The sequence below is a fragment of the Cuculus canorus genome, chromosome 7 (assembly GCF_017976375.1).
Source record: "Cuculus canorus isolate bCucCan1 chromosome 7, bCucCan1.pri, whole genome shotgun sequence".
Classification (NCBI taxonomy): Eukaryota; Metazoa; Chordata; class Aves; order Cuculiformes; family Cuculidae; genus Cuculus; species Cuculus canorus.
This window is the reverse complement of record NC_071407.1, coordinates 12118786-12139824: the sequence shown is the minus strand read 5'-3', so window position 1 is coordinate 12139824 and position 21039 is coordinate 12118786. Positions and strand designations below refer to the sequence as shown.

The following is a 21039-nucleotide window of genomic DNA, read 5'->3' as shown; positions in this document are numbered from 1 at the left end:
ATAACCAAAGCACAAATTTATTTCCAGAATATTAGAAGATATCCCAGGGTGATTTTTCACAATACTTTGTAAAGAGGATGTGGAGACTCATCCTTCCTTAATTAATACAATGAACAATGTCCACAGGTATACAGGGCTCATCAGCATATCCTAAATATTGTGCCTGTGCCAAGTTTCGTACTGGCATCTCCTCTTTGGACAATATAAGTTTTATTTTTATTCATCTACTGCTGCATTCATTTATTAAATGACATTCTCACTCTAAGGCATTTCAGAGGCATTATATTCTGCCTAGGACTCTGTTAGTAGCTGAATTACTTGAGCCTTAGTGTTTAAGGCGTGTTATATTTGTAGTCAGATAATGTTCATATAAATGAGGGCAATTAAGCACACAGTGACCTGAGAATCCTTATTTCAGTGGAAAACATGGCTTGAACAGGTCATGATTAAGATACTTTTGCTACGAGGTAAACTCAGAGGAACGTTATGACTCTTCCAAACATACCTTTCCGGGGAGGAAACTAACTCTGGTGAAGTCATTGGCTGCAGGACTGACGGGCTGAGCTGAAGGCTTCTTTGAGCATCTGTTTGCTTTTCTAAAGTGGTCAGAAACAGGACTGTTTAATGTTTCTGGGGGGAAGAAAAGCTATAATCTATAGGAATTCCTGCCTTTCAAAGGAGGATAGACAAGCACTGGACAAACATTAATTAACTGGACTTCATAATACAGAAGGCACTAAACTGATTTTAAACCAAATGCAGGGAAAGGGTTGAGAGTCAATATATCAGTGATCAGTCTTGAAAGAGAAGCAAAAGCTCTATGCTTGAGTTTTACAGATCTGTGCAAAGCACAGCTGGCTAAATATGTCATTTTTATTTATGTTTTCCAAAAGGCTAAGAAAAACCCCCACACCACACCACTCCCACCCATGTCCTGCAAACTGTTCTACTCTTGAATTTTCTATTGGAAAACGAAGCATTTTGGTTAAATAGAATGAACTCTTCCTCTGGAATGGATACCCCCTTCCCCCAAGCCCCCATAATTTCGCCTAGATTTTGATCACCAAAATGACCTTTGTAAGCAATAATTTCTGCATTTCAGTTTTCCACTACTTCTCCTATTTTTCTGTTTTTTCTTTTTCTAGTCTAAAGAAAGGGGGGGGGAGAAGAAAAGGATGAGAAAGGAGACAAAGCTAAAAATGTGTCATTTTTTAGTGTTCCCCCAACAAATTTTTTATTCATGTTTCCTCAAAGGACTTGAAATTTAGAATATTTAAAAAAACCCAAAACAAACAAACAAACAAACAAAACAAAAAAGGGTAAAAAAAGTCTTGCAAAAAGTCTCCCTTCCTTCTCCCTTCCTTCTCCCTTCCTTCTCCCTTCCTTCTCCCTTCCTTCTCCCTTCCTTCTCCCTTCCTTCTCCCTTCCTTCTCCCTTCCTTCTCCCTTCCTTCTCCCTTCCTTCTCCCTTCCTTCAGAAGGCAAAATAGAATCAAACCCTTCTGCTGGAACGTGTTTTAAACTTGTCCTCCATAAAGTTTGCAGACCTCTAATCCCAGATTAATCCCCTCTCTCCTGTCTAGAAATGGTTTCCTCAAAGCATCAATCTATGTTGAGTGCATGTGGGATGGGGAGCTGATGGTATATCATGCACTGAAGGTTTGAGATGCCTTCAAGACAATAACATCTTAACTTGATGAGCTGGTGCTTCATTACTTCCACCATATCCAAGGCTGGTGCTGCTAAGACCTGGCAAAAAAAAAAAAAAAAGGAAAAAAAAAAAAGGCTTCTTATTCAATTAGGATAAGCCCCCGGGGCTGCTTTTAAATAGTCTGTATCAGCTGCACCCTGATGAGTCAGGAGCAGCAGGCTGCAGAGAGCTTATGTGGTTTGTAAGTAAGCAGCAGGACTGTGACTGCACCTGAGAGCACATCCACGGGGCGTGCTGGCTTGATATAGTTGACAGGTCTGCTCCCTGCATGAGTCTCAGTCGCTTCGAGAAGTTATTTCAGGCTGGGAAATTAAGATGCCACCTCCATCACATACCCTGCCTGTGCTGCTGGCCCTTTCAAACCTTGACAGGGCTGTGAGTAAGGATCTTCACCCTTCCACCCACACTCTTTTTGAATTCATTTCACAAAAAATTTGATTATCTTTATTGGAATTTATAGTATAGGTTGGAGAAGAAATACCAGAGGGGTTTAAATGACTAAGACCTCTTCACTGAGTAAGAACTAGACGCTTAATTATTTGTACTTAGTTTTTGGTATTAGCATACAGGGAAAAGAATAAACATGTATCAACAGCTGCTGTCTTCTGTGATAAATATCCTTTAAAGGTATTCTTGGGTTCAGTGACATTTCTTTCCCATTGCTGTTAATTTCAGTGATATAGACTCACATTCTTTTATGTACTGGGAAGAGGAAAAAATGTTGTGAGTAGTAGAAACTGCTATCCGATGTGGATTCTTCAGTGATTGGTGACATGGCTGGGCCTAAATGTAAGCTTTTCCTTCAAGGAGAGGACTGATTTAGGCTTCCTTCCCCTTCCTGGTCTGCTATATCCATGAAACAACTGTATGTAGCAACTCTGAAGTTCTGGGACCTGTAATCCTCTCAGTTTACAGGTAAATGGTTTAGACATTCAGCAGGTAGTGGGGGTGAGATGCAGGTGGGCAGATGCATGTATGCACATGTCAAAACATACGCAGAGGCTGTGAACACCTTAAGTTTTGTTTCCTTTAGGATACCCAGCTGAAGACTTCCTTAAAATCCATTGAGGCCTTTTTAAAAAGCTTTGGCTTTGCTCAAAAGAAATTAGCGGAGAATAAACACTTGGCAATTTTTTTGCCTTATCTTGCAAGCTAACTCTCACAACAATTACTTCTGCTGATGTCCAGAATTGTAGCATCACAGAAATTAGTGCTGGAAAAAATGTAGAAAGCTCCAAGGACCTGTCTAAGATACTTTCTTACAGTATCTTCGTGCCCAGCTTTTTTTCCAAGTTTCATTTGAAATATGCTGTGCAAGGAAATTTTGTCCGTAACTCTTCAGAGACCTCATCCAGCAGCCTTTCCCTCTGTTCAGCCACAGAGAATGGTACTGTATTTATGTGTTTAATAAAGATAGTCTTTCCCCCAACAGCTCAACATTTGTATCTGTTCTTAACTAATGTATTTTATGATGTGTTGTCAACCTGGGGTGAAGGCAGCTCGTGTGCACACTGTTAGGTATGCAGAGCTAATGCCTGGTGGATCTAGGTTTTGGCTTGACTGCAGTGAATAACAGATTAACACATGGAATCCCTCTGACCATCCGAAGGTAACTGCAGTTTATCAATGCACACGCAAATATGATGCCGTATCAGATGAAGGTAGCCTGTTGGCTGTTAGCCCATGTCAAAAAGGTGTGTTTAATTTAGTAATGGCACTGTGTGAAAAGATCCAGCTTAGTTAAGCAAGAATTGTATGGATCCGTTTCTGCTCCTGTGTCTGTCCATATAAACATGGTCATCTTCTTGCTTGGATGAGTTAGTCCTGTGCACTGCTTGCTGGGTACCACACAGGAGCATTTATTCACTTCTGGGGCAGGATACAATTAAAATTGCAGCAGATTAATTGGCAACATCCGCTAATTTGACTGCAGTTGCCTGCAGCAAGACGGTGTCTTTTTCCCCCTTTACATATTATGGCACAGTAAATGTGCCTTGTTCCTTCCCATTTCTAACCCTTATCTACTGCATAGCATCCTGCTAAGTAGTCTCCATCTGTTTCCTCTGTCTTTTTACATGAGCAGTGACAATTGCCTTCAGTCTGACATCCCAGCCTTCAATAATGAGTTTCCAAGTTGGCGTCTTGGGAAAGTCTCAGTCCGTTGTAAAAGTTTTGATTCTGTTTTCAAAGTCAGAGCTGGTGATTGCTGCCTTGACTGGGCAGAAACCAAGCGCATCCTTGAAAAAAACTCAATCCAGCACGTTCAAGACCAAGTTTGAAAGGCTGATCTCTGTGACTTGATTTTTTTTTATCTTGTTATAAATCCTTGACAGAAATTTTTCTGATGTCCAGTGGTACCCACCTTCACCCCCTAAGATAATGAGTCCAGGAGACGGAGGAATAGAGCATCTTTTATTCTCTATTGATGGTTTAAGGAGGAAGGATCAACAGCAGGCAGTCTGAATTTCTGAGCATTCTTGATCTAAGATGCTAGAGCAGCTAAATCTCAGTGCTATCTTTCATCCTTAAATGCCTGATGTCTGGAAAAGGGGTAGGAAAAAAATTAAAAAACGGTTTATTCCATGGAAAGGCAGTGGAGTTGGGAGAAACAGTGAGCTGAGGTGTGCAGCAGGCAGGTATCCCGGAGAGTCTGTGTATTTCCTTTTTTTCTTCCTTCGCATTTGCTAGCATTTTTCATTTTGAACTGTATAGTATCTTATATAGAAACATGTCATGAATAGCTACTTGCAGTGGAGAATACTGTGTTTTCCTTGCCCTTCTTGCTTGCTATCCCTCTTGGTCAGAAATGAAATATTAGCAGAGCAGCCTAGTAAATGTGCATCTATGCACAACACTCTTCCCTCAAGATAGAGATAAGGAACTTGCCAGGTCCTATCTATCCTTCAGCATGCAAGAACACACAATCCTCTTTGGAAAAGAAGGGAGGAAAGATCTTTTGGAAACCAAGAGCTACCAGGAGGACAAAAAAGGAAAAGCAGCAGCAGAAGGTAGAGAAAAAGTAACTATTGTTTCCTTCCTAATGGGGTTCAGAGGTAGCTTGAATTCTTAATTGGCCAACGCTCCTGTGCCAGCTGCAATACTGGTTGCAGGCTCCACATTTCAAAAAGTGCCTTTGCAGCGACCAGGGAACATGTAAGCAGGAAAAAAAAATGGCCTTTGGTGTCACTTCTGCCTGCATCCTCAGCATTTTCTCATCCCCGTGGTGGTAAATGAACAGGGAAGGTGGAGGATGTTGATGTAGCCTCCCTTGTGGCCATCTGGGTTAACAGTGCCAGGTGCATTTTATGGACCTCAGATTTGTTTTTTCTGTCTGGAGTTTGTACACATACAAAACACAGAGCTGAGCTGTGAGTGCAACGTGAAGTGTGACTGTGTGGCAGGAAAAATGTTTTCAAGTTCAGCTTAGGCTTCTGAGTGTTTTTAAATGCTCTTGTCATTGTAAGCCTCTGAAATAGAGCCATGAAACCCCTTCCCAGCCAGCCAGCCTGCCCTGTGTGCTCCAGTTGGTTGTAGAGAACATGCAAGGAAAAGGGTAAGTCCGGGTGATGCTGACATCTCTCCTCACTGTACTTTAGTTGCTCAAATAGTTTGAGCAGTGCATCCTCCTGATGTTCTTCAGAGAGATTATGTGTGAGAAAATATAAGACTGTGAAAGTATCTCTTCCTGTTTTGTTGCTGTTCTTATGTTGCCAGACATGAGAGGTTGCTGTAGTGAGTTCTCAAGACCAAAGAAATTTAAAAATTACTTTACAGTCAGTGTTCGCATTTTTGCAGCTGTGCTCCAGGACCTGCACTCACATCTTGCTCTTTCCACTGCCTGACTTTTTTGCATTCTTCGTGTAAAACTTCTCTATACCAATCACGAGAGACCATTTACTGAAAATACCAGTATTCAGAAGTCAGAGCACTGCTAAGCAAAGCTGTAGTCTTTGCCACTGGGAAGAGATGTGAAGTGAAACATGAAGAAACAGCATTTATTCGGGACTTGTTTTGCAATCAGGTCTCTGATATATATGGGCAACTGGGTTTGAGAGAAGGAAGGATGACCAATGCATTGTTTTACAGGCTTACCTGCCTGCAGATAACAAGAACTTGTCTTGCTTTGGGGTTACAGGAGGTTGGTTTGTGAGCTTTTCCACTTGAAGCATGGCATTCGGTGAGCAGAGAAGTACTAGAGAGGTGCTTCATGCTGGTCCCTTTTTCATCATCATTGTCAAACCTAGTGAAAGAAACGAATAGATGGCACTGGGAAAGAATGTGAAGCTAGAATGACATGTTTCAGGACACTGCTGTCATCCCCTGGTGCTCACTTAATAGGCATTTTGAGTAGATCCACAGAGCTTGGGTATGCAAATGCACAATGGTAATGAGTATTTTGGGTTTTGATTGGAGGTACTTAGGTTATTCTAATTACAGTTGCTTTTAAAATGAATAATGTTGTGGCAGACTGATATTTATTAGTACCTGGGCCAGGATTAGGTTTGTCTCATTGCAAGGGTGGACATAGAGTGCCTCCTGCATCTGGGGGGGAGGGATTGTGGGGAGCAGGTGGGGCAGCTTGGCATTGTGGTGTCAGGATACAGCAAACATCTCTGGGAAGAAGGGGTGGCTGGCTTCCAGAAGGAAGCTTAGAAACTGCAGGCTCTGGGATGAGGGCTGGATTTAAGTAGGAAGCCTGTGGGGAAGGGGTGGGAGTCTCTCAGGTGTTCCCAGCCTATGTGTAAAAGTGCTGAAATTACCACTCCCTTTGATAAGGTTGTGATAGATACGTTGGTAAGCACATGTCTCTGTCCCTGTTGGCGTGTTCCAGGCAAGGGTTAAGATTTCTGAACAGCTGAAATTACAGCATTTAGGGCTACTTACAGGAAAAACACAGAAAACTTCTGTTATGGACTAGAAAGACATGTGCCCTTCATATATATATAGGGAAATAATGTTGCTGCACACCATAATGTTTTTCACCAGCATTTTAAGGAATTTCTATTTGCCCTGTTGTCACTTTTAACTGTGTCCAGGTATTTGGAAAATTTGACCCCGATAATTGCACAGTCACAGGGATGCAGGCCCATTCTGGCATCCTTACCAAAAACAAACAGCACTTTCTTCCTTGTGGGATCGCCCTGAAACTGATGGTAGTGATTAAGGAGCAGGCTATTTCTCACTGGGAGTAGTATGATGAAAGCTCTGCCTGTGCAGCTTTGTTTTGTTGTATTGGGGTTTTTTGGCCACAATTCACAGTGTGTTGTGAATGGGCTTGCTATTGATGCTGTGCTCTCGTTAACAAGCAGCGCCAGTTTCAGTTACCTACGCAGTGGGTCATGATGTAGTTGTTTTGGCATTTGCAGCACTGGCTGATCTTAGCTGAACTCCAGCACGTATGTGTGTTTGTCATTGCTTCAATTGCTATGTTTTTTGTGAGACCCACAAAAATATATCAGAGCATCTATAGTTTGTTTGTTCTCTTTTTTTTGTATTTTTTTCCTTTTTTTTTTTTTGTTTTGTTTTAGTTGTTGATGCCCCAAGGATGAAAGCAGTGCAAGATTGTGATAAAAGCGTTTCAGAACATTAGGGAATTGTGAATGTTGGCTGGCTCAGAGGGAATCTATTATTTACAATCTACTGTATCAAATTCTGCTTCCACCAAATTAGAAACTGATTTTTGTCATTGTCCCTTTTTAATCTAACCCTTGGTTACCTCAGGAGAAGCAGCTTCATAAATCACGTGGACATCTATGGATTTTTTTTCCCCTGCCAGCCATTGCTAGGACTAAATGTTCATTTCCCAGTGATTCTTATCAGCCAGGGCACTAACAATAACATTTATGTTCTGGGCTTGACTTTCCCTCCGCCAGGAGGAAAGCTATCTTTGTTATGTGCCTTGGAAAACATTTTTAGGGAGTAAAATAACAATGTAGAGGAAAATTTGAATTGAGATGCTTGAATTTCAACCAGTGAGGTTAAAGAAACTAATTATACCTTGTTTCATGGTTATCAAGGAACATGGGATCATGGGTTGAATAATGAATACTTTCTTGCATTTTTTTTAATCAGAACTTCACCAGACATATATATATATATATATATATATATATATATATATAATTGCTTTTCTTTTAAAGATGGGAAACTGATGTAAACAATAGTAAGATTGCCCAGCAAGCCAGGAGCAGATAAGAAAACTCAGTCTGTCACATTACTGTTCAGCCAAGTAAGACCTTTTTTCATTTACTGTCTGTAAGCATGCAGCTTATAGACAGCTTGTTTTGCCATAACAAATGACCATTGTAGTCTCGGTCTTGTAGATAGGCAGATTCACTCACTAGCACCTGGAAAGGTGTCTGTCTCAAAGGTTAGTATATGGCCCCTGGGAGCAGGCTGTTCAGAAACCCAAAGGAGACAAGTTGGTAGAAGGGATGGATCTACATGCCAGGTGTCACGTGGTAGACTTGAAATGGTTTTGCTTTCCATCACCCTCTCTCTGTCTGATTGCAGCCTTTTACCTAACCAGCTCCCTCTTCTGTCTCTCTCCCCCCACAGGTCGGTGACCGGTTTGGATAAAGACCCTGACCTTGTGCACATGGAAGCGCGGACAGCTGATGGATGTGAGTGCCTGCAGCCAGTGCTGAAAAATGCTATGGGCTTTGAGTCAAGAATGGAGTGGGAATGGAAATTCACTTTACTCATTTTGTCTCCCCATTTACATTTTAATTGATAGGAATTATGTGGGTCATAGGGTTTGATGTGAGGCATACTGTTATCCTTATTACCCCCGGGGGGAAACTTGGGGGCTTGCAGGGCTTGTGTCTGTGGAGAAGCTGAGGAGAAGCACAATGTATTGGGCTATGGAGCTGTCTATTCTGTTAATTATTTAGCTGTTTCAGTATCATGTATTTTACGTGCATTATAAAGAGTTGGACTACCAGCACTGTGCGGTACAGACCCCATGTATTTCCAGAGGTGTTCGTTCGTACCTGGGAATTTGAGAAATCACCTACAGTCAGACTTCTTCTCTGTCCTGAACATCCTTATGCCCTGGGTACCCTTTGTCTCATATTTTGCTTTTGATGTATGAATAAGAGCTTCCTACCAAAACTTTGCAAGCCTTGAAAAGGTGCCTGGATCTGAAGTAAGAAATAGAAAAAAATAAATAAATTCTTAACCCCTCAGTGAAATTAATCTAAAGCCACATTTGTAGTATGGATTCCTATATAATTAACCTCCAGCAAAGAAGACAGTAAGCATTAGAAGTAGGTTGATTTTTTCCACCACTCTCTCCAAAGTGTTTCAGGTATTTCTCGCAGGAGCCACAGCATGACAGCGTGTCTGCTTCTGGAGTGGGGCCAGCTTTACTCCAGCTCGATGCTACACAGCAGTGGGACGTGTATCCCTTTTGCACTACAGGGACAGTGTAGAAAGCAGCATGTGACTGAGTTTGTAGCGGATTGCTGGGAGGAAAAGGCCTCATTTCTGCTGGTTGCCAACTTTTCTGTGTTTTAGTCAAGTGTTGCGTAGGCCAGATGCTGTGTGAATAAGCTCCTGTCTATCAGGGTGGCTTCTCTGAGGCTGTGGATCTTCTAAAATCACTGATTGGCCTCCCACTGCTATTTAGTGATGGCAGCTGAATAAATAACCAGGCAATAAAAGCTCAAGGGTGACAGCTGCTCATTGAATATGTGGAAAAAGCAAAACAGGACAGCAGGTGGGTGGGCAAGGTAGGGAGGCTTCTTCAGTGCCTTTGCTCCTGTGTGTGCTGTTGCAGGGATGCTGGGAGAAGTGTCCAAAAGCAAGTTAAAAAAACAAGCAAGTAAGCAAACTTACTGCTGATGGAATTTGCTTTCAAACTAAGTTTAAACATGCTCACCCAGCTATTTGAATATTGGATGTGTCAAAGATGTAGATGCTTTGTTTGAAAGATGTCTCCCCAGTTTGCAGACAACTCTCTTCCTTCAGGTCTTGTTTGCTCGAGCGGTTGCTGCTTGTTCTTGTTTTAATATATAAATTCAGCATTTTGAAATTGGCAGTTGATGATATTGAGGGTTTCACTGAAAATCAGGCGCAAACCAGGAATGTCAGCAAAACAGCCTTATTGCAGCCACTGTCCCAGCAAACACCAGGCACAGGTGAGACACGGTGGGCTGTGTGGACCCTGCTGGTGCATCACACTGGAAGACAGCACCAAAGTGGCTCCTCTCCCATCCAAGCATAGCATGAAAGAAACGTGTTGCTCCAATTAGAATTTGTAAGGCTTAAACTGATATTAGTTTGTGTTACAAAATATCAACTGCCTCCAAGGTATAGCCTCACCTGGTGTGAAATGGTACAGCTCTGTGTGCTTAGGAATGGGGGGTTGAGCTCTTCTCCTAATTGGTTTTGTAACCAAAATGAGCCTTCATGCTCTCAGTGAAGTGACTTAGACTCTTACAGCTGCTGGAAAAATGGTTCCCTGCAGTTATTTCCTCTTGATCAGAAAGTTTTTGATGAACATTTTCCGCAGTAGTGGGGAGAAAGAAAAGGAGATGTTTTTAATGCCTCTTGGGTCAGTCTGATGGCTCAGTCGCTTATCTGATGCATTAACAGACATAGATTGAGTATTCCCATTGCTCAGTTCAATTCAGGGGCAACATTCTCTGCCTTCAAAATCCCTGGCCACTTTAAAAGTACATGGTTCTTCAAGAGGGGTTATTTTTCTTTCCTCTTCTTCTGTTTACCTCCATGCTTTTTATTAAAAAAAAAAAAAAATTAGAAAGTGTGTGTGAGAAATGGTGTTTAAGATTAAACTCCTGAACTTTATAATTTTTTTTATGATTTTTTTTTTTCATTTTACAGTAATGGGACTCAAGAACTGTCTAATACCAGTTCAGACACTAGAGCATAAAATATGTTCTGTGGCTGCGAACAAGTGGTGGGGCATGCTAGAGCCTCATTCATCCATCAGGGCTATCAATAAAGCTCATAGAACTGGGAGGCAGAAGACCTGTTCACTGCTCTGTCTGTCCTCTAAAACATCTTACCCCATGGGTTCTGTCTGTCTGGTCATTAGGAATGGTAGGGTCTCTGAAAAAAACATCTTCCTTAGCATCTAGTCTCCTTTAATATTTGCAAGATGCTGCTAATTCCAGTGCCTCGCTGATCTCACGCTGTTCTTGTCTTTTGTAGCAGATGAAGTTTTTCACGTTTTTTGACATCTTGGCAGAGCTGCTGTAGCAGAATAATAATCTAGGCTTGGATTTTTAAATTATAAAAAAATGTAGGAGCCTTGGGCACTGTGCCTTCTGCCTGGGTGTAATAGCAGCGAGGACAGAGTTAGATGTAAGGGTACTATTACAAATACACTGACACAAGCACCCACCAGCACTTCTGGGAAAGATATATTCAACTTTCTAGTGCTCAGTGAGATCATCTTCTCCCCACTCACAGATGCGATACAATAAATAGTATTTTAATTAAAGAGAAAAGAAAGGAAAAGATAAAACGGGCTAATTCTAGAGGGACAATTTATGGTCCTGTCGACATTCCTAGATCCTCTTCTCTTTTGAGGGAAAAAGCTGTCGAGGCCAGCTAGTTTTTTACCTCTCCTATGGTAACCTTCATTGGCAGTTTATGATTTTAAGTCTTGCCAGACATGGGGACCTGGCTTAAGCTGAGCCGATCTGCCAATGCAACTTATTTCCATCAGCTGCCTGTGTCACCTGCACGTGCATCTGCCTTTTGCAACCTTCAGCATGGTAGCAGGTTTGACTCTTCAGTGTCTTCCTTCAGGGACCTGCATTTTTGGGTGTTACCCAGCAGAAAGAGCCTTTTGTGTTCCTGCTTCCTGCCAAAGCTGTCATGACTGGAAGACAAAGAAGAGACTTAGTAGCTTAGCTTGTTTCACCAGTTTATCACTACTAATTTCAAGAAATTGCTTCAGTTTTATCACTTCTAAGAAGGATTAAAATACGCTCCAAATTCTCAAGATGGGAGACTGTTAATTGTCACGGGGGAGGTGTTTCAAACTCCTCAACTGGAAAATGACTGTACATCTGAGAAACCTATTTCCTAATTCGAAGTAAGATAAGTTGGGTGAGATAAGTTGGTGAGGAGAGTTTTTGTGGAGGTACGGATGCTGGGATTTCAGCTGCAGCAAACAATTCAGGCTGCTTGATGTCCATATTGCCTTATTCACAGATGGGCTGAGAAAGTAGGTAAGTGTTGAGTTATAAGCATGAGAAGTTTTTGAAGCTGTCTAGGAAATAAGAAACTCTTATCAACTTTTGCCGTGGAACATAAAAAAGCACCCCTACCGCTAATTCTGGTTTTCTAATATGAATTGGAAATATTCCCAGAAGCCGCGCCCCCTTAAGGCATGCAGCTGTCAATGACACCTGGCATGTAGGTCCCTACCTTCTACCAACTTGTTTCTGCACAGTCCGCTCCCAGGGGCCATACACTAACCTTTAAAGGGAAATATTTTTCATTTTTTGTGAGGCAGCAGGCAAGACTTGAACTTATTTTTGTGTCCAAAGGGAGACAGGTTTGAAGATTATATTTTTTTGTCTGTTTCCTTTCATAGGCCTTGTGTTGTAAAATATGTGAAAATAAATAATCAAGAGATTAAATAGAAAATGAGTAGTAAGCTATCCCATTTTTCTACCACAAATTTCCTGTGAATATTAATCAGTTGCCATTCTTTGAGTATATTTGATTGCTGGTGTAACACGCTAAAAATGACACCTTTCCCAATAGACAGGAAGCTAGTTGTCATGTCAACACTTGTGATTTATTTGCATTTATTTGTGACAGGTTTTTATTCTTTTTCCTATTCTGTCACTCAGCAGCAGCAAATTATCCCCTTTTTGGAGGAATAAGAATATCCAGGCGACTGTGTGGGAGAACATACTGGAAGGAATGAGCTTCTAAAAATATGGCTCCTGACCTCTCTTCCTTGTTCTGCCTAATTTTAGTGCTACCTCAAAGAATGAGTTAAGGTGGCTGAGCAATTTGGGTAGCATGGCAGTTTATAAGACCCTCTTGCTTTCTGAGAATTTGCTTTAATATCCTGCCAAGATGTCTTAGATGCCACATTGAGGAGGTAAATACGAGCTCTGGACCACGTGTGTACATGTTACTTGATGAAGAACCTTAGCTTATCCCAGCTGAGAGTCTGTCCTTTCTGCTGCTGGTGGTATTTTATGCTGGGAGAAAGCAGAACTCCTATACTTCAGTTATTTGGCACTGTCTCTGGGTCAGATATTTTTCATCATATTATTTAATTGCCTCCAGATACTCTAAGTGGGCAACACCAGTTTCTGCTGCTTTAGCATCATCAGCAAGACTACATTTTCATTGCTGCACCAGAGGTATGCAACTGTTCTGAATCAGCTGTGTAGCCCTTATTCACCCTGGAATTTCCAGTGCTAAACCCAGAACAGGTCTGCAGCCTCTAAGCATGAACCTTCAGTCATATGTCTGGGCATGAACATCTATTCGGTTAAAGCTTGGTTGTAGTTCGTGACTTTTTTTTTAGACAGTGTATTTTAAAAAAATGTTATTCTTGTTATTGTTGCCTGTGACTTGCATTCTTTTTGCATTCTTAAGAATCTGTTGGTGAGACAAAGCTATGGAAGAGGAAACTGCCAGTTTGTGAATTTTGTCTTTGAATCAGGGAAGGCAGTTAGCTGAGTGTCAGAGGATTTCAGACATTCCCTCCAGTGCTTTCCACTAAGCCATATTTTGCTACTACTGGAAAGACAAAGGCTAAGGACAATAGCAGGTTTTATGGGATGGAGAATCCTGTAAGCAGCTTTGCTAGGCTACTTACTGTCCTTTTAAACTTTCCTTTTATTCCTTCGAGCTCAATTTGACAAGATCCTTGTTAAAAGTTGCAGTTGTGAACTAAAATCACTGCTGTAGGCTCACCACAGCCCTTATAAACTCACTGTTTTCTTCCTTAATGATCTGACCTCACCCTTTGTAGAAACGTGAACAAGTGTGTGAATCTAAGAAGCCTGTGGAAGTGGTGCAGTGTAAAAGATATGACCCTTTTATCAGTGCAGTTGTCGTCTTAGTTGCATGTTCATTTTCTCCCTAATTTGCAGTTTTCAGAAGAGCAATTTAAAGGCAGAGATGGCATATTTAGATTACATACATCCAGAGACACAGTGCTTTGGTTGTTCTGTTTCATGAAAGCCTTTCTCAGTCTGAGTGAAATAGCGCTTAATCCCCTGTAACCCTTGCCAACTTGCTGGGTGTGAGCACATCTCTTCTTGCTACTTGGAGCAACTTCTTTCTGTCTACTTTTGCTTTATGTTTTCTTCATGTCCTTCTCACAGTCGTATTCCTTCTCTCAAGCAATGCCAAAGACTGACAAGGCATTCCATTAGAGTGATGGTCTTCTCATCTTCTCTCTAGACAGAAGCATTTGATGGCTCTTGCAGTGCATGTAACTACTGTTGGGACTCTTCGTGCCATTTGATGTCAGGCACTTTCATGCCTAGACTTAATTTTCGGAGTTGCTTGTCATTGTCAGAGCAAACTAAGTTAAACTTAATAGTGCTGGTTTGAGTGGTTTGAGTGCTTTTTTTTTTTTTTTTTTCCCCTCATGTGTTACTACCACAATTAAAACCAATCATCAAGAATAGGATATTTCAAGGAGAGGATGGGGATATAATTCCCGGCAGGGTAGTGGAATCAGTAAAGTCTACCTGTGTGTCTTTTGAAGTCTTCTGCTCCATATGGTCCCATCATCAGTTTTCTGATGCCTTTATGATTTGTACCCTCCATTTATGGCTTGAACTCCCGTCTCTTGAGGGATGTCTACACAAAGGGGATGGGAAAGGTGAGTGTGGAATTGTGATGAATTCCTGACTCCCGAGAGCAGTTACAGTTTTAGAGGCCTGAGGTATATCATGCAATAACATCTGTCTACTGGGAAATGAGGTTAAGACTTCCTTTCAGAGACCTTCTTTTAAGCTACTGTGGCTGTTTTCAGGTAGCAGGCTCCTACATGGGCATTTCTCATGTTTACATATTCTCCCATTACAGACACACACTATTTGACCTGTCGGATTCAGGAGTGTTCGGAGACCAAAAGGACTGGGCCGTTTTCACGCTCCATTGACGTCAGCTCCCTTGTTGTTCAGGATGAATATATTTTCATCCAGGTACGTTGGCTTGATATGAATGTGATGTGAATTCTGCTTGTCTGAGGTATTTGTTCTGTGCAAGAGAGGAGCCATATTCTTAGGACAAGTGCAGGGGACCACAAGTCATAAGAGCTGGGTGTCTATATCTGCGTGATCTGGATTGACTGTGCAGTCTGAGATGAAATAGTTGCTCTCTCTGCTCATCACTTGTCCACGATAAGTCTGATACACTTTAAAAGTTTATTCATCAGTAGTCATAAAGGTCCATGTGTTTCACAGAAGCTCTAACTTGCGATTGTGGCTACTTGGAAAACACAAAGAAACTAGATATGAATTGGAGAGAACAGAGGAAAGGTCTGAGTGATCATTTTACAAATGGAAAGGCTTAAGCTGGTAATGCTAATGGAGCGAACGAAAATTTGCAGTGGGAGGTAAAATAGCGGAGAGATTGGAAAAAGTTGTTATAAGGGAACTTCAGAGTGGAAGATGGCTGTAAATTTGTCTGCTAATTGATGATGGTTTTGGAGATGAGGAGAAAGTGACAGAAACTGAATGAGAAACTACTTGCTTTTGTGATTTTCTGAGAATATGTGGGCTGGATGGAACAAGGCCATCTCTCCCCATTTCATACCTGTGAGAATGCCTAGTACAGTATGGAAGAAGACTTCCCGAAGATGTGCCATTTGGGTAAAAACTGGGAGCGAGACTGCAGTGCTTCCAGTTTGTAGAAGACTCAAGAGACACAGAGATTATGTACGATGATGTTAACTGCTTGTCACTAAAGCTGGAGAGAGGGTATGAGAAGAAATGGAGTTTGGATCCAGGTGATACAGAAAAGACATATGCTTCTCATTTTGAGCAAGACTAGGTTATGTTAAGCTCTTATTTTACTTTCTGGGAGGAACATTTTTCTGCATCCAAATGCAGAAAAATTATAAGAAAATTCAGTTCTGTTTATTGTGGAATTGTTTGTAGAAATGGGAGCTTAAGTGGGAAGGCTGCTAATTCTGTGCTGGATTAGGCGGAGGACTGGATCTGTATGACCTGGGAGGACTGCGATGTGGAAACTGCATGCACTTGGGTAATATTGGCAGACTACTTCTGTGAGCAGGGGAGTCTGCTGCTCTGGAGATGTCCAATTGCTGTGGGAGCCATGGCTCCTCTCACTTCCCCGTGAAACAAGCCTACTGCCGCTTCCCTTAGCATCATGGGGAGACCCGCTGCTGGAAAACACTGAGCATGTAGCTTTTGCAACTTAGTGAGTCACGATTTGACTAGAGGCAGTGGCTTTCCAATCAGTAAATGTTTTACTCTCTAAGGAGTATTTTAGGGAGACTCTCTTAATCTGTTGGTTTATGTCTGTGGCTGAGGGTATTGTGGAACATCCAGTTCTTTATAGCTAGCATGAGGCCTTACAGACATTTCTCATTCCACAGTTCCTACCTGTGTTAAACCAACGCTGCTCTGTTTAGAAACTTGTGCTTGCAGAGAGGACATCTGCCTGGTGCGTGCATTCCTCTGCCTCAAATTAGCAGTGAGCAGCTCAAGCTAATAGCTGCTAATTGCTTCAAGTTAAAAAAAAAGACTGTGTGTTTGTGTGTATATAAATGCATGCATGTATATGTAATACTTAAGTACCTCGACTATCCTTAGCAATGTTTCATTATAGCTTAATGGGTGTTTGAAGTTAAAGTCGTATAACCACGCTTTTAAAAAATGTTAAGCATACACACTGAACATTTCTACTACTTCAGGCAGGAAACTCTTCCTTTCATGGTTTGTCTATCACTTTCTCTCCTTTTTGCATCCCATGCAGGATTTCTGGCTGCCCAGCAGCCTGGTGTAAGTGGCTGCAGAAACTGTGCATGGATTGAGCCCATGCAATAGTCAAAGTAACACTCAGACACTTCACATTCACAGCACACACCTCTCTAAGCTGAAGGTGTGTTAAATCCACCGTGTCCAGCGGATGTTCTATGGACTGTGCAGAATGTTTGCTTGGTACATATGTACAAGTACTGATATGTCTTGGATGTATTATCCTCACAAGCCATGTGATGTAGCTGCCTATTATGGGATGTGTCAGATTCACTGTGTGTGCAATTTCTCATGCATATCATTATGTCTGGATAATCCTGGACAGAAATACAGGAGCCAGCTCTTTTGAATTTCAAATATTAGATAGAGATGAATAAATAAATATCAAATTAAATGTTAAGAACCTGATGAGGTTTAATAGATGCATAAAGGACAGGTGCATGAGTTCTGATCTCTCTGTGCTGGAACAAATCAGAGGTAATGTTGCAGAGTAGAGAGAGGAACTCATTTCTTTTAATGTTCATCATGAAGACAGTAGGTTTTTAGTTGAAACCAATAGTCTGTGTTCCTCTGAAGTGAGTGGAGAGATCAAAACCTTCAGGGGAAATTTATCTTCTGTTGCACCCACTGCAGGATGAGATAGGTCTGTCTCATAATATGCCTTTCTCTTTAATATTAGAAGGAACCTAAGTACGGCTTAGAGAAGACCTCTAACTTTCTGACAGCTAAAATTAGGGGAGATGAATCCCAGTTATTGATATCAATGTTTTAGATTAACTGCATACAGTGAATATCCATTCTAATCAAGTTGATGAACAGACCTGTAGTCAAAAATTCTTGAGAAACATTAACCTGTGTCCGAGTGCACTCAAAGCAAACATGATACTGTGGTGCATAATGCATAAGGGAAAGAAGAACGTGAAAAATGTTATATTGCCATTATAAATCAATGATTCCTTATCATGTGGAATGGTGGTGTGCAGCACTTCTGAAAGGATCTTGCAGAACTGCAGTGCAAATAAAGAAAATGAGAATGACCCTATGTTTGAACAAAACTTGCTCATGAAGAGAGTTTAAAAAGACTGGGACTTCTCACCAGGCAAAGAAGATAAAAATCATAGCACATGATGAAAAATGTAAAAGGTAATGAAGAAGGAAGGGAGAAATAGCTACTGAGGAAGAGAAGGAAGAATTCTTATGAATAAAACAGCAGATCTGAATTTATTGATTCACTATTTGATTGATCAATAGTTATTTAGAGATGCCTAGCACATCGCTAAGATTGGATAATTCTGCAAAAAATGGATACATTAAGAGAAAATGTTGTTGTATGTATAAGTTTTTATTCAGTTCACAGGATTGCTCTGATGTAGCCAGAAGCCAGCAACATCATCATCTTTCATGGTTAATATTTAACATTCATACAGCTTGCAAAGCAGGTAATTTCTCTGTGAGAAAACCTTAGAATATATCTGAATTTATTTACTGTACCAAAAAAGAGCTAATTTGATGAGCAGCTTTGCCATTAAGCTCAGTGTCAGTTGCGTTCAATTGTACAGCTGTGCAGTAGTGTAGACCATACTTTCTCTACAGAAGCGATGGGCCATTCTCTGTAGCTGTACCACACCTTGCCCTGCTGGTGCCTTTGAGTACTCACTACTGATATAGTGTCATTTTCTACACTGAGGTGGAGAGGTAACCCACAACTGGCTGTAAGATTTGACTTCCTGACAGTTATCTGAACTGCTACAGTATTCTCACATGCAAAGCTTACATTATAAAACCTGGTGGTCAGGGGCAGTCATTTGTTTTATGTATGATTCTTGTGTATTGATATTTTGGAGAATGTCTATGGTAAAAATAAACCACAGGGCAATTCAGGGGAAAATGTTTTTCAAGCAAGTCTCTCATTAAGGTTTCTAATGTAATTACTCAGGTTGCTGAGAAGACTCTAAAATGCAATACATTTTAATGAAAATGGGGATTATTTTTTTGAAATTCTGTTTTGAGTGAGAAGGCATTTTTTTTGAGAAAAACCTGTTGTTTTTCTCTAAATAAAATCATAACATCAGTGCTTCTTAGTTCCTTAATACTACAGAGAGGAGCAGGAATGATCTGTCTAGGTTTCCCTGCCAAAAGATAAAGTTTCACTGAGAATGCAAGAAAGCGTGAGGAAATGTTGTCATCTAATGCACGGAGTGAAGAGAGTCTGGTCCAGAAAAGTCTCAGTACAGTGTTGCTTGTTTGTGGTGGTCTAACTACACCTAACTGAGGTATGAATACAGCAGTGCATCCACCGGAAACCATCTCTGCTCGGCCACAGTGGGTTCTGCAGAAGGCATCATTCTTGTGGACAGACCTACAGCTGCCATATGGAGCTATAATTATTGCTATGTTAAAGCAGTTGTTCCCAGTTACCTATAGGTTATGTGCAAGCCATCTCAGGTGAAGTACCTCAGTGCTTCTGCTGGGTTCCTGAAGTCTCATGGTGGACAAGCCTGGCTGCTAGTAGAGACTGATGACGTTTCCAAGACACTAGTGCAGACCCATGTAAGGACTGTATTTTCACACAGATCCTTAGGTATCTGGAGAGGGGGAATAATAGTCATGAAACCCTTCAGAATGTGTGGCATGAAGACTGCTGCCACTACTGCTGTTACAGTGCTGGTGGCCTGAGGAGCTTAGTGAGACAGTTTACAGGGAGAGGTAGTATTTTTTATGAGACTGGAATTAGTAGAGTTAAAGAAGGGACACATAAGCTTTTGGGCATACTTACAAGCTCTTAAGGGACTTGACGAAGGATTTGGTGTCTGAAAATGATCTTTTCTTTTTTTTTCTTCAGCTGTAGATGTAGGTCTTATAAAATATGTTTCCTCTCCCTATTAATCTTGTTGTGTTTTCCTTGTGTAAACCCTTTAGTGTGTGGCTTTCCTCCCAGAGGTCATAGCAGTCTAGGTCAGCATTCAGTTAACATTGTCCCCATTCCTCCCTTGAGCTTCTGTCAGTGCTTGGAGACCCTCAGGGTAACTTTGACCTTTTTCATTTGAACTGGCTGTAAGCACAGAACTGTGTGGATGGGTGATCAATGCCTGTCTTCATTGGGTTTTGTGACTTTATTTTTCTCTGGGATGTTGCAGAGTCTGCTGTCCCAACAGAGAGCAGCTAAAGTTGATCGATACATAGCTCGAACTTGCAGCACTTTCCATGGCAGTGACAAAGCTACTGGGCATGGAAGACTCCTCTGAGATTTAGGAGATGATAACTGGTTTGAATTTGAGGGTGATGCCTGTTTTGTCTAGCAGGCCAAGCAAATGCCTTTGGAGATGAACACACTCCGATCCACCTTTGGCTGGTGGTCTTACTTCATAAAGATAAGAACAACGTTTTTGCAGGCTCTGATTGAAAAAGATTAGCTGTTTTCTTCCGACCCTGCTCCATTTCCACTTTAAATGGGAAGTTTTTTGTGCCATTATTAATATTGAGAGGTAGTACATTATCACTTTCTGGGGTCTTTGAAGAGTGGGTGCTCCGTCCCTTTTCCACTCCTATGGTACAGCTTATGAAGGTGTTTAACTGCAGGCTGAAATTCCTAACGGTCTTGTCTCTCACCTGGCCCCTCCTGCCATTTCTCCTCTTGGGAAGCTTTCTCGGCACCTTTCTATGCAATTTTATCTGTGATTCTGTCTCCTGAGAACTGCACAGCTCTCTCTTAACTCCAGATTTTTTCAGGTCAGGTTATGTGGGAACATATGATAGTCCTATGTACAAAAATCTGCTCTGGTGGTTGCCCCCTTTTTCTTTGAAGCGCAGGTGATGAAGGTAGGAAGGAGTGTGAGGTGAGCTGGGATGAGAAACAGGGAGTTTTGTCTGTGGTTTATAATCCTCCTGAACCAGATGGGGTCTGTGGCATTGCCATTTAGGAGGAGGGGATGGTGATTACTCACAGCTTGCACATGCAGTAGTGTTGGAGCAGCTACAGTTCTTGTAGATGGCAGGAATTCCATGTGGAAAGTGAAAAGTCAAAATGCTCTTCTTTGATACTGATCATCTGTCTGCTGTCTTTCACCCTCTGAAGTAATTTTGCACTTAGACTTTTTCTTAATCCAGAGAGCAGGGCTGCATCTCCGCCTGCTCACTAGCGTGGGTGAGAACGAGCAAACCCAGGATTTCTCCAGATGTTGTGTGCTGAAGCTAAGTGGGACTTTTACAATGCACATCTGAATAATTTCTCTGTCTCGGAGATGCAAACACTTCTGCCAAAAGCTGTTGAACTAATTCAGTCTTAAAGCATACACAGATGTCACTATTCACCCACAATAACTGATGGCTTCTTACAGAACCTATGGAAAATATTGCCTTTTTTGGA

At 41.4% G+C, this 21039-nt stretch overlaps 1 protein-coding gene across 1 annotated transcript in view; it reads left to right on the top strand.

The window, feature by feature from the left end:
- Window positions 1-21039, top strand: part of SORCS3 (sortilin related VPS10 domain containing receptor 3) — a 294771-nt gene that overhangs the window by 196067 nt on the left and 77665 nt on the right. The window contains exons 6-7 of the mRNA XM_009555685.2: window positions 8269-8333; window positions 14755-14873. Of these exons, the coding sequence (XP_009553980.2) occupies window positions 8269-8333; window positions 14755-14873 (184 nt within the window). The remainder of the gene's footprint in view (window positions 1-8268; window positions 8334-14754; window positions 14874-21039) is intronic.